Genomic DNA, 12,962 nt, shown 5'->3' with positions numbered 1-12,962 from the left:
TTTTTTGAACAGTAATAAATAAAATGCAACAAAAACAATAACTCCACCCCACAAACATTAAGTTAGAAATGAAGAACTCAGTAAAGCAAAGTGATGAGATGCTACCACAAATAACGAGAAAACCTAAGGGGCAGGATCAGTCAAAATTGATAAAAGGAAATAATAACAACTAGATGAATAATAATGATGACGATGGTGATAATAATAATAATAATAATGAAAATAAATACAATTATAAAAGGGTTGATCAAATATACTGAAATGTAAATCAAAATTTCTATAAACGAATAAGACAACAAAACAACAAAAGTTAAATAAGACACAAAGAATTGATAAAAGATACATAAAATACATTTTAAAAAATTAAAAAAGATAAGTAGTAAATAACTGCTCAGAAAAATAATTACATAACATGAGAAAATATAATGTTTGGTTAAAAATCAATAAGATTTAAGTCAGATACATTAGTGATTTTTTTTAAAACAGTAAGCCAAAATAAGATTAGAAAATAGAAAAATTAGTAAGTAATACTGCCAATGGAAGAACGTAGTAAAGTAATATCACACATGATAAAGCATGATATTTTTTTACATGATATTGCACAGAAAAATGAAATGTTACACATAATTATGTCTTCCTGAGCAATAATTCTTCTCATGTTTAAAATTTGGTACACATTCAGCACACATTTGTATTCAAGCAGACTTCCACATAAGTTGGAGCAACACCGGGCTCCGGGCTGCAGTTCCATTCGCCTCCTGCAGGGGGAGCCGCGGCGTCTATCAGCACAAAACCGGGCAGCAGCGGCTCAGCAGCAGCAGCAAGTGCAGCGCAGCGGAGCAGGGAGGAGCGGAGCGGGGTCTGTTCCACCGTCGTGAGGAAACACTGCACAGATGAAGGGACCATCGCGGACACCTACCACATATTGCTGCGCTTGATTACCGCCCAACACCGAACAACACGGTCCTCGCGTCCGTCCACGCTTCGTCGCTGTGGGTCTCTCATTCGGAGGGCTCGTCGGTTTTTCCTCCGGGAGGCTGAATGGAAGCCGAGGGAGCGGTCGGGCTGTCGGAGGCCAGGGAAGGGAGCCCGCTATCCGGGGCCGCAGCATCCGATGATGGGGACACGGTCGTGGGAGTTAGCTACGGGATGGACGCCGCAGACATGGGTACTTTTACATTTGCCCAATTAGCCCTTTTAGTGTTTAACGTGAATTCAACTGTCCCTTCATCCATCTTTATTCTGCTGCTGTGACCAGAAAGTCCCGACTCATCTTTGCTAGCAAGGAATTGTTAAGCTAGGCTAGTAGCTAACTGAGCTGAATGGATGAGGAGCAGGTGAAGTTAGGTGCTGTGTGTGTACTCTGTGCTCTGTAATGTACATTTCTGCCCTCAGCAGTAAAAAACGACTAATTAAGTATAGAAAAAGGCGTGTTAAGGGGCATTATGACACCTACTATACCTGATAACATGTCTAATTAGCTAGGTAGGTATGCAGAAATAGCCAAAGGTGTAGCTAGGATGTCTCACGACCTCTTCTCTAGGAGTAATATCTCTCATTTGCTTGCTTTACACTTTAAAAATAAATATATGTAGATTTCCACATGAATATTCCGATGCTGTAGACACCTTTTCTCACCACCTGTCGCCTACAGGTTGTAGTAAAACACCTGAAGCCTCAATTTGCTTTTACCATGTGTCCCCATCTTGGCGTTACTAAAGTCAGGAAATCCAAATTTTAGCAAAGAGAATGTTTTAGCATGCTGCAGACGCTGCAATATTTCTAATTTTTAGACTGTTTCATCACAGTTGGCACCAAAGCATACATTAAAGGATGCTAAGTGGCACACCTAGCAAGATATAACCAAAAATTACCACAAAAGCAGTGCTGTTTGTGGTACCACTATCATGGCTCTGTTGTGTTCAAGTGTCCCTTTGAGTCACGACAATGAGCCAGCACCCTAAATCTGAAGCAAGCAGCTAAATGGAATTCAGCCACTATTGATTTTATAATTTATACCTTTGCTGCTCACACTGTGACATGTCAAGATGTCCTCTGTGACAAAAGCCCTATTGGCTATTGATACAGTGATGTATTTGAATTGAAGATGCTATTTATATCAATACATGTGATTTTATCCTATATATCAGTAATGTTTTATATGACTGCCAGTAATATTTACTGTCAATATTAATTACAGTTTCTTCCAGTGTAGATAAACATGTTTCCCCATCAGAGAGCGCTGACAAGTTTATTTTTTATTTGTAAAATCCTCTGTTCATCACCCACTGTATCTTTATCAAAATGATCAAATGTAAATGTTTAAATCAAAATGCTTGCTAATAAATGTGTTTGTTAAATCATAACATCAGCCCTCTTGAGGTTGTGGGATTTTCGAAACTCTTCAATATCCCTATCAAACATTTACGTTGACCGTGAGTTCAGGAGGCAGCTGTCGAGTCTTCTGTGTCATCTCAATGCAGTCAGGCTTCTTAATCCTAGCTGGAGATTTAAATCGTAGCTGAGGGGGCTGCTCAGTGGTTCCATATCCGTGTCGTGCTGGGATCCATCTCATATGTGCTCTCTGGCTGCAGTGGAAATTATACCAGTAACCTCCCATAGCTTATCACTACAACACTGTCGTTAAGTTCACACATTCAATTTTGACTAGTACACTTGAGCAGTGCTTGTTTTGTACATTTACGGATTCATGCATTGAGTACAGAACTGTTATCTCCTGTATCACTGCTGTGTTGTGGCTGTTTGTTATGGGCTACATTTGTGATGTGCCATGATTGAGGTATTCTTAGGTTGTTGACTTCAGTTAAATAATATAATAATATTTTAAAAATTGGTTCTAGATTATCCCAGAGAGATGGAGCTGCATATGTAAAAAAGCAAGGTGTATTCCAAAGGTGTCTGTTTACTCTTTGTAGCTGTAATGAGTCTGCAGAACAAGTTTGTTGAGTGTCAGATCTCCTTGTCAGAAGAGAAATTAGATAAACTAAGACGTCTATGTATACTGGCTTTATGAGTAAACTAGACCCAGTGATGCTGCCTTTATGCGCTTTAGAGGAGGCCACATTTTGATCAAGCTGCTCGTTTGGAGGTAGATACATGAATAAGCATAGCAACACCAGGAACCATTAATTGAAGTAAGATTGCTTGCTTTGTTGATTTTTTTTTTTTTATTTTTTTTTTGTATGAAGTCAGATTCATCTATAATTTGTTGATTGATATTCTAAAGTTGATTTTAATTGTGAGATTTTTACACCCAGCTGATGGATATTTGCACTCACAGATTTGTTCATGATAGGTTTTATCATTTCTTCTTTGAGGAGCATTGTGAATTCTGTTTTTCATGTATGCAGAGCAACTAATAGATTGGCAGCACTATTTTTAGACTGTACTTAGCTGAGCTTACGGTTTGAACATAACAAAAACACTGCATTATCAACATAGGATTGGCTGCTGCTGTGTAAATGACACAACATTATGTAATCTAGCCAAGCAACGCATGCTAATAGGTGCGCATCTGTGTGTAAATAAACTGCCCGCCTGTAGCAGTGTGCTCAGCACTCGAGTCTAACAGCTATCAGTCATGTTGCATTCACTGTCCACGTACACTGTACATCGCAGTTTGATGACTTTCATTGTCCCCGGTGAGAAAAGTGCTGATGTTGACCAGAGCGTCAGTACCTCCACACAGAGCAGGCTCATGAATCAAAGGGGCAGTCTGGTGAGGGTTGCTAGTCGAGCTTAACTGTATCAGAAGGAAGGAAAATGGAAGCCAGGTGCCTTTGACTGCAGATGCTTTTTTTTTGCTTCCTTTTTCGAAGCATTATTGCTGGCGTGTGTCTCATTCACCTCAGGTACTTTCACACTTGTGTGCCTGTTCGCTCAGTACCGCCTCACATGCAATAAATTCTACAGGGGCTTTGTGCAGGTGAATAGTGTTGAACATTACTGAGTAGAGCTGTTCCCTGCCGAGTATATTCAGGTTTACAGATGGTGGATATTCATCTGTCGGCGCTGTGTTGTGAGTGACTGGATGTAAACTGAGGAAACGGCTAAATGTAATGTTTACAAAAGCAGCAAAAGATAAGTTTTATGTGATTTATGATGCAGTTCTGTTGGATAGGGAAGAAAATGGAAAGACTGCTGTTTAAGCTTCTTGTTTTTACCATACCACCGTCTGTAGCCTTGTTTTCCTGTTTAACCTCAGCTTCCCTGGATCAGTTGATGCTGTAGAGCTGTTTTTAAATGTTGCTGAGGCGATGCATATTGCAATAATGGCTATCATCGCAAAATTCCCTAATATACTATTAGGGCAGCACTTCTGATGTGCTCCCCTAATATTGTGAAGATAAGTCTGTAAAGAGAGGACAGAAACACTGAGTTATTCTGCCTCTAAAGCCAACTGTGATATGTTTATAAAATCACCGATTTCCAAAAATAGCTATGTTCTGTACAGCAGTTTAATGCATATATGTAATCCATCATTCAATAAATAAATAGCTCCCAAAGGCTGATTATCAAGTAAACACTATGCACGTGCTGCAGCAGAGTAAACAGATTACTGCTGTATATCTGGGATTTCATGCATTGGTATTGGTCAGTAATATGTTTCCTTGAATAAATTCCTTACTAATGCAGCCAACACTCTCTCTTTGAAAACAGATACATGCAAAATACATAGACAGTGAAACATAAGGGAAGCAGTTTTAATCAGGGCAGAGCAGTTATTCAATTCCCTAAGGCTGACACACAGCATATTATCGTAATGTTAATCCATATCAGTAAATGTGCAAACACATCAGCTCTAAGATTGTGATATTATCAGAAATTACACTAATCCATCATATTTCTACCGCAGTTTGAATTCATTAGCAGCACAATGTTTCATATTACTGCAGTTTTATCTGAACATGTCCTCCTCTTTTCCTCCAACGAAGGCAAGCTTTTACATTTAATTGGTGTTGTGTGCACCACTTATATTGTTGTGTGTGTCCTCCTGTGATATAAAGCATTTGTAGGTTAAGCTAGTTTGTCTGATAAGCCCTGCAGCAGGGAGGGGTAGCTGTGGTTCAAACAGTGACTCCCGTGTAACATCTGCTAGTGAAGGGGTTTAAAGAGAAAGGCCAATGGCATTTCAACTACATTGTGTTTGTTTACCACCTGTGTTTTAATGTGTAACCCAGGACTCCTAATTTTCGATGATAGTGCACTGGTAACGTGTTGTCAGTGGATGTTCCTGTAGCACTGCACCTCCAATAGTGGAAAACGATTGATGGGCGTGAATGGTAATGTCAGTCGCAAAGCTAGAGTTTGATTTTCATTGGCTGCTGAAGATGGTAAATGTTCACGTAACTCGTCAAAGAGCTCAACTCAGGCGTTTGGTTAACGTCAGACCCTGCGTAAGTGTAATTGCAAATTGTACTGCGCAGCTCAGCCGCTCTGAATGTGTGAATACAGCGTTGTGTGGGTGTCACAGCTGGCTGTTAAATAGCTGTCTGAGCATTTAGTCCCATTCAAAGCTTCTCATCCTCAGGCAGCCGCAATTTGTCCCCATCGTCTCCCATCAGCATGACAGAATTAATCTCACTTATCTCCTGCCCACACTGGAAGTCAGCTCCTTTCACCTTCAACCTCACATACAGTTAGCTTTCCTTTCCTTTCCTTTCCTTTCCTTTCCTTTCCTTTCCTTTCCTTTCCTTTCCTTCCTTTTACTCCCAAGTGGGCCACAACTCATCTACCTTCTCCACTGCAAGTGATTCCCTCAGCTGAACCAGTCATTTGTCACTATCCATCAGTCCTCCTCCCTCCCTGTTTCCCCTGTTCTCCGCTTTAGGCATGGCCTGTCAGAACTGCTGACAGAAGCACAAAGGGTGTGTTGCCTCCTGTGGAATTTACCATCCATCTGCTTCCTCCTTATTTCTTCAGCAAGGTCTCCCTCAGCCCCTTTCTCTTTCTCCCTCAGTGGCAGTGGATGCTTGCTCAGTTTGCATCCCTGTTAAAGCAGTATGTATAGAGCTATAGAGCTTTGAATCTCTGCCAGGTTATTTGATGTCACATTTTTTAACGTAGATGATGACGCAGTTCAGTTACATCTTACGTGCTGCTGACTTTGCCTGGAAGTGGGGGATGTGTGCTACAGTAGCTATTTTAAACAGACACCACAGAGAGGCAGGAGCTTTGCTGCTGCCTGTCCTTGTGCTTGGCCAGAGTTTTCCTTTTCTGAGCCATACCTGCTGGAAAGATGCATGAAAAATTCTGGCTGTATTCTTTTCTGTTGTGGTGACTTTGCAGCTGTACGAAACACCGAATGAAGCTCTGGCTCGGTTTCACACTTACATGACTGCGAAGTCATACTACCCTAGCTCCCCTCTGAGGGGAAGTAAGGCAAAGGCCTGCTGTTTTCAATTAAGAGAGTTACTGTTCCCACTATGCAGGCTATTATTATTTCATAAGCAGCACCTGGAGCATGAGCGCAGTGAGACGAGCATGGAGCTGTCAAACTTATCTGAACCACCCACATGGCATTAGTAGTGATTATTTTCTACCAAGAAAGCATTCGAGTACTCAATTTTCAATGTGTTTCTGTGTTAGCCCTGTGATAGACTGGTAAAGTTTGTCCTTGTTTCCATCTCACCCAGTATAGGCTTAGTGTAGTGCAAGACAAGCTTTTCAGAAAGCTGATTAAAATGATTAGCTAGAACCTTTATTTTTGCTTCTTTGTTTAACTGATCTCTAATGTCTTCCTCTTCATTCATTTAACCATCGAGCCTTTTGTTTTTTTTACGAAAATATTTGAATTTCAACGTTATATGTATTTAGAGTTGAGCAGAAATGATCACTTAATCAACTGGTCAATGGAGGGAAAACTTGTCAGCAACAGTTGTGAAAAATCAACATTTATTAGATTTTTTTTCACTCTGTTAGACATTCAATCAGTAGAGAGATGATAGCAAATGAAGGGAAAGAAAGGAGAATATGTATCAAAGATTCAAGTTCAGAATTTATTGGTGGCATTTTAAGCCATGGGAACCCCCTGCTCATCATATTTGAAGCAAAAATGACTGAAATGTAAAGCAGACTGCTTTTAAAGTGTGATGATTTGTAGCTTATCTTACGATCTTCTGATATTAGATTAAATATGTTTAGATTTTAAGCTGCTCGTCTTGCAAAGCAAACCATCTAAAGGCATCCCCTTGTATTCATGGGAATTAAAATAATCATTTTTTTTATTATATTCTGACTTGATAGACCAAATGAATAATCAACCGTGCCAGAAAATCCAAAGAAATCACAAGCTTTCAGATTTTTGCAGTAGTTTTAGAGTACAGGGCTAGTCTGTCTGTTATTAGCAGGTAAAGTGTGCTCAAAGTGAATGACATGCAGAGCCATGTGAAGTGGCAGAGGAAGATGCTGCAGGGTTTATGTAAGTTTAATAGGGTCTGAGCAGTGAGAAAATGTATTCATTCATTAAACAGTGTGGGCCTAGTTGGCAAATTCATTCTGACCCTGAAAACAGCAATACTCTGCTCCCATCTTATGTGATGAGGAATTTGCTTTGGACCAAAACAGCAGAGACAACTTAAATTTCCGTGGCTGCACTGTGTCGCTGTGATTCCTGCACCACAGATTGCTTCTTAAGGAGAGTTTCTAGATTGCCTGCCCTGATTGGTCAGATTTGTCTTTCTTGGAAGGATTAGCTGGTCTTTTTGACTGTAGCTTCTTATGCGCTCTGTAGCTACTGTTATGAAATATAGCTCAGCTGTCAGCTCACCTTACATGCCGTATAACTGTTACGGCTCTCCTTTTTGCTAATGCATTTAGGGAACGATTGTGCACATAATGAGAAAGGATATGGTCAGTGTATTTGATTATCTGCATGATTTACTAACACGTGTCTCGTACTGAAAATGTTCTGCCTCGGCAAGCAGGTGCAAATTTGCTCTGCAATGTTAGGTCAAGGTTGTGGTGAAAGAATTCCATTTCAGTCTCCTTCCCTGTTACCGACGCTTCATTAAGTCAGAGGCATTATTATCTGACTAATAAATGAGGGAAACTCTGTTTGTTCTTTGTTTCTTTCCACAAACACTCATCCAGTCTACTTCAGACTTGGCAGTTCTTCTACTGGGGACCCCAAGGAGCTCTAGTGTTGATTTTGAAGTGGTGTGGATGCAAAGTTGCCATTTTTGGCATCCTTTTTGGGTCCTCAGCAGACCGTTTGCTGCCTTTGTGCAGAGCTTTAATTGCTCCATTTACCAGGCAACACCATCAAAGGCAAATGTTTAATGTTCCATGATGTCTAACTCTGATAAGAGCCATACAAACAGTGGCAGAACTAGTTATGTAATAATGTGCAGTAATTTAAGATCCTAAAATTAATTTTCTCAGTTTCCATTTATTGCATCGCTCCATGTATTTAAGAACTTTCTATTTCCATATACCTGGTTTTTAAATAGCTTTTTCTGAGATTGTAGATTGATTGCACTTTTTCTCTACTTACAGGTGTGGAATTGTGTCCTTCTTGAAGCTTTGTATGTCACAGATTGTAGGATTGTGCTGCTGTCAGGCTGTAACAGGTTCAATTTTCAAAATGACATCAGTGTGTGATTATTGCTTTCCTTGGAACCCCAGAAAAAATAGTTCTCCACACTTCTCTTCAGGTTTTCTCCACATATGCCATTCTGTTTCCTTCATGTTTTAACATTCTGTGGGCAGCTCGGGAGAAAAAGGCTCATTTTCAGTCCAGTTTTGAGCTGGATCAGCAGCTGTAGGCTGTGTTATTTGCTGCATTGTGCTTTAGAAAAGGCTAAGGCTGCTGCCGTGTGTCTGTCAGTTTTTTTGTGAGCATTCGTCTGGACCTCCAATAGCTGTGCAAAGTACCTTGCTTTGAAACCACATGTGGTGCAGTCTCACGCTTTGAATGAGAGATCAAGGCATCTTTTTATAGATGTAATGGTAAATGATGAAGTATGCCGAACTATATGATCACCTGTATAAGCGAGGCTACGACACACACCAATAGTGCCTCGTAGTTGGTGTTTTGTCTTTTCATTTTGATGGCAGTGTAGGCGTATAAGATCGGCAGGTCCAAGGCGCAAACAGGGATAAATGCAATGTAACACAGCATTTAGATGACGGCAGGCGATAACCATTTTACAAAATATACAAATGACTTGCAGATAAGTTTGCTTTGCTGCTGTTAGTGAATTGAAGTAGCAATTATCCTGTGCAATTTTCTGAAAGCTTGTCTTGTGAGTAATTTGCGCAGCAGCTTCCTGATCATAAGATAATAGAATATAAATGTGTAGGTGTGTAGAAAAACAAATCACTCATATGTCACCTTCCAAAGGGACGCAACGGATCGATTTGGTGTCTGGGTTTCAGCTCTGTTCTCAACACAGCTGCTCCATTAAATCTGCAGGTGTCCATAGATTTGTCTGTGCAGGTGTGTGACTAACGGGAGCAACAGTGACCTATGCTGTTGTGCAACTATGTTCCTGCTGTAGTTAGAACAGATTACCTTCTACTGAGTCACCACTGCTAGCGAAGATGCTGCTCTCAGCAATAACGTGGCAGCACGCAGGAGTCGGGTGGATCACCACCATGTTTATTTCTTTGGTCAGTTCCACACCCGTGACTCCACATGTGCTCCTCTTTACAGTCCGTAAAAGGACCTCTCTCTCTCTTGGCGGACAGCTTTCACTGTATTTTGAGGATCAGCAAGGATCACTAAGCTCAGTTCTGATCTAGGGGCTCAGTAATGAAAAACATGCTGAAATTGCATAAGAGTTTGAGCAGTTGTGTGCATGTGTGTGTCATTTTGCCCAGAGGACTGTGCTGTTTTTAGCCTTGCCCAGAAAACAGGGTGCTGCAGCTCAACCCTGACTGTTTCTCCACGAGCAGCAAGACCTCCCTGTGGGACTATAGCACACAGCCACTTTTAGCATATCAACCCAAAGGTATTAATACCCTTCAAACCTTCCCACTAATGAGTGCACGCAAGATAATGTTAATTGAATCCTTGAACACAGAAATATTAATTACTACTACTTCTCATCTGTATTTCTACTGACTCAGTCTACATGTTGACTCATGCAGTGGGCAAGCATCACATTCCCACAAACACACAGGTCTACATAGCTGACTGTCAGAAGTTGCCGTTGTATTGACTTTTGTTCGTGTACACGTATGTTTGAGTCCCTGTGATGTGTTTAAAAACCTGCTGCTATCACTAGACTTGGCTGAGAAGCTACAGCCCCTTTAATGAAGACAGCTCTCTCTGCATCCCCTCACCTTGAATTTCCATTTCAAAGTCCATCGAGCTTTCAGGCCTCTCCGAGGAAAAATTACACTTTCATACCCACCTGTTCCATTAGTCCAGTCCACGGTGTGAAATTAGGATGTAACTGTCGCGGGCCCTTCTATAACGGCGGTAAGATTTCGACTAGAACCATTAGCTGCTGTCAGTATCTGCCAGGCCACTCATTTTTGCCACTTTCTGCTGTCGGTATGAACATCAAATAAGTTGGCGTGGACAGCAAAAGTGGGTGGTAATGTGGATTATCGACAGGTAGAGGTGGGCAATGTGATGTCTGTGATGTGGATGATCTCAATCTGGAAGATGTTCTGGTTTGCAGAGGAACTCTACAGATTGCATCATGGCAGTGCTGTCGAAACTTGACATAATTACTCATTGTACGCCCGATTCATTTTGGAAGTGTAACTCGTTTTGTAAACAGAAGACATAGTGGTCGAAAAATGGCGATGAGCAAACCAACATCCTGTAAGAAGCGTCAAAGCAATCAAAGCAGAATAAAGACTAAAATCAGGAGCAGGAGTCATTAATTTGTAAGTTTAGCCTCAAGCTGAAGTGGCAGGTTTTGTTTCCAGGCAGCCACAGGTACAAGTGATCATCACCCAAGTTTAAATACATTTGTGGGCTGAGCTGGGATTCAGATTTACCCTAAAAGATCATTATGTAATATTTTGTCCAGACTTATTGGCAACCAGTCCCCAGTATGTAACATAATCCTGCAATAATCATACAGTGTCTTTATAATGCTTTCAGTGTCTGTCTTTTACGACCAGTTGCCCCAGTGCAGAACCAGAGCAGACAGATCGAGTAACCTAGAAAAACAGACAGACGCCCTCTTGACTTCCACCTGTCCTTGCATTAGCGCCATCTTATCCTGATAATCCAGACGGTTAGTCTAGTAGCCCGGAGAGAATGGGATGGGGATTAGGGATAGTAAAGTAATAGTGACCGTGATTTGGCTGGCTTTGTATGTGGGCTGCTGTCTGTCTGTGTGACACTTCCAAAACCTCAGGAGATTCAGGTTTTGTGTGGGTAAACCGCAGCGAGGCCTGGTGTCCTGGGAGTGAGTGTGTGTGTTGATATGTCTAAAAATGGCTCAGAATAATTGGTGTATTACAGCTCAGCAATAGTTTGCTGTTTTATGAATATCACTGCTAATTCTGTTGCGTCTTGCATCAGTCTGTCTCTTAAAAATACCCAGTTCAAATCGACTGGCAGGCCGTCACTTGAACTTCAGTCAGTCAGTGCTGGACGGTTTAATCTAACCTGTTTGGTATGGTAAGTACAAAGTCTGGTGAATGAGCCGTGTTAGTGCAGTATATTTATGCAGGTCCAAATGTCAATCAAACCCTGGTGCAGACTAAAAAAAAAACAAACCAAGACCATTTGAAAGAGAGGGTCTGAGTCTACTTCTCAGTGGAGCCTGGTGCAGTTCAGTCTGAAAGCAACATTTCCAACCACAGGATATTCTGCCAGTAGATGTGTGATTTTAGCAGGAATTAATCGGATTGTGAACTGTTTGGTAAGCACTGTAATCTATTTAAGCGATGTGTTTATGCACATTTGGTAGCCATGGTAATGTTAATGTGCAACGGCATGTCAGTACAAGATTTCCCCATGTGAAAACAATATGTAAAAGTGTTGTTTCTTGTTCATGATCCCTTTTAGTGCACTGTGGCTACAAATTTGCCAGTGTAATGAGACTAATGCTGTTTAGTTTTATTTTAAATTGAAGCAGATTGAAACTTTCATGGGATGTGTATGCTTGCCTACTGATCAGCATATATTATGTGGTTAAGTGCATCGACTGACATAAGCCCAGCTTCCATCCATTCCATCCTGCTTGTGTGACAGCCACGTTTTGTTTTCTGTTTTTACAGATAGTATGAAGCTTCACTTAAAAGTTACATTACAAATAATATGTCAGAAAAATCATAGCTATTTTTTTCCAAATTGCTCAGCCCTAATAGTAACTCCCTGGTGTAATACTGTATTACTATACAAGGTGCTGTGCTTCTCCTGTTTGCAGCTTAGTAATAATGCTTAGAATTTCTTAGTGAGCTCTTTGTGATAAAGCATTGTACAACATGCACTCAGGCAGTGGTATTTCCCCTTATAGGTTCATGTAACGCTGTCCTCAGAGGGCCATGAATGTCTGTACATAATTTCATGGCAATCCATCAAATATTTTTTAGATATTTTAGTCTTGTCTGGAGCTGCAGACCGACTGATAGACTGGTTTATAGACTAACGTTTCATATAAAAAGGAATAAACCTGAGTAACACGCAATTACAGCAGTTAATCAACTATAGAAATAGCGTTCTGCAACTTTCCTGATGATTAACCAGTTGATTCATGAATTAGCTGTCTATCTTGTACTTACACTATTTCTACTAGTGGCTCTTAAAGTAAATAACGATTGTTATGTTTATATTTGCCTTTATGCAGACTCTGTTGTGCATTACTCATCATAGCTTCTAGCTAAGTGTCTCAAAATTGAGTTTTTTTTTTTTTTTTTTAGCCGCTTGCTGTCAGGAAGCTTTTTAATAACCCGCTTCCTTGCATGGTGGCATTGATCATAATGGCTGACTTGGTGTAGTAAAAAGCCATCCTCTCCAGCTACCCACTGCC

General features: G+C 40.7%; 1 protein-coding gene across 2 annotated transcripts in view; it reads left to right on the top strand.

Moving 5' to 3' along the window:
- The first annotated feature begins 796 nt into the window (after positions 1–796).
- The window catches only part of pip5k1ca (phosphatidylinositol-4-phosphate 5-kinase, type I, gamma a), a 56,431-nt gene continuing 44,265 nt past the window's right edge, over positions 797–12,962 (top strand). For both annotated transcript variants that reach the window (XM_022192207.2, XM_022192198.2), the window contains exon 1: positions 797–1,168. In XM_022192207.2, coding sequence (XP_022047899.2) covers positions 1,042–1,168 — 127 coding nt within the window. In that variant the 5' untranslated portion in view covers positions 797–1,041. The remainder of the gene's footprint in view (positions 1,169–12,962) is intronic.

Source organism: Acanthochromis polyacanthus, chromosome 4, assembly GCF_021347895.1.
Source record: "Acanthochromis polyacanthus isolate Apoly-LR-REF ecotype Palm Island chromosome 4, KAUST_Apoly_ChrSc, whole genome shotgun sequence".
Classification (NCBI taxonomy): Eukaryota; Metazoa; Chordata; class Actinopteri; family Pomacentridae; genus Acanthochromis; species Acanthochromis polyacanthus.
This window is presented reverse-complemented; position numbering and strand designations above follow the sequence as displayed.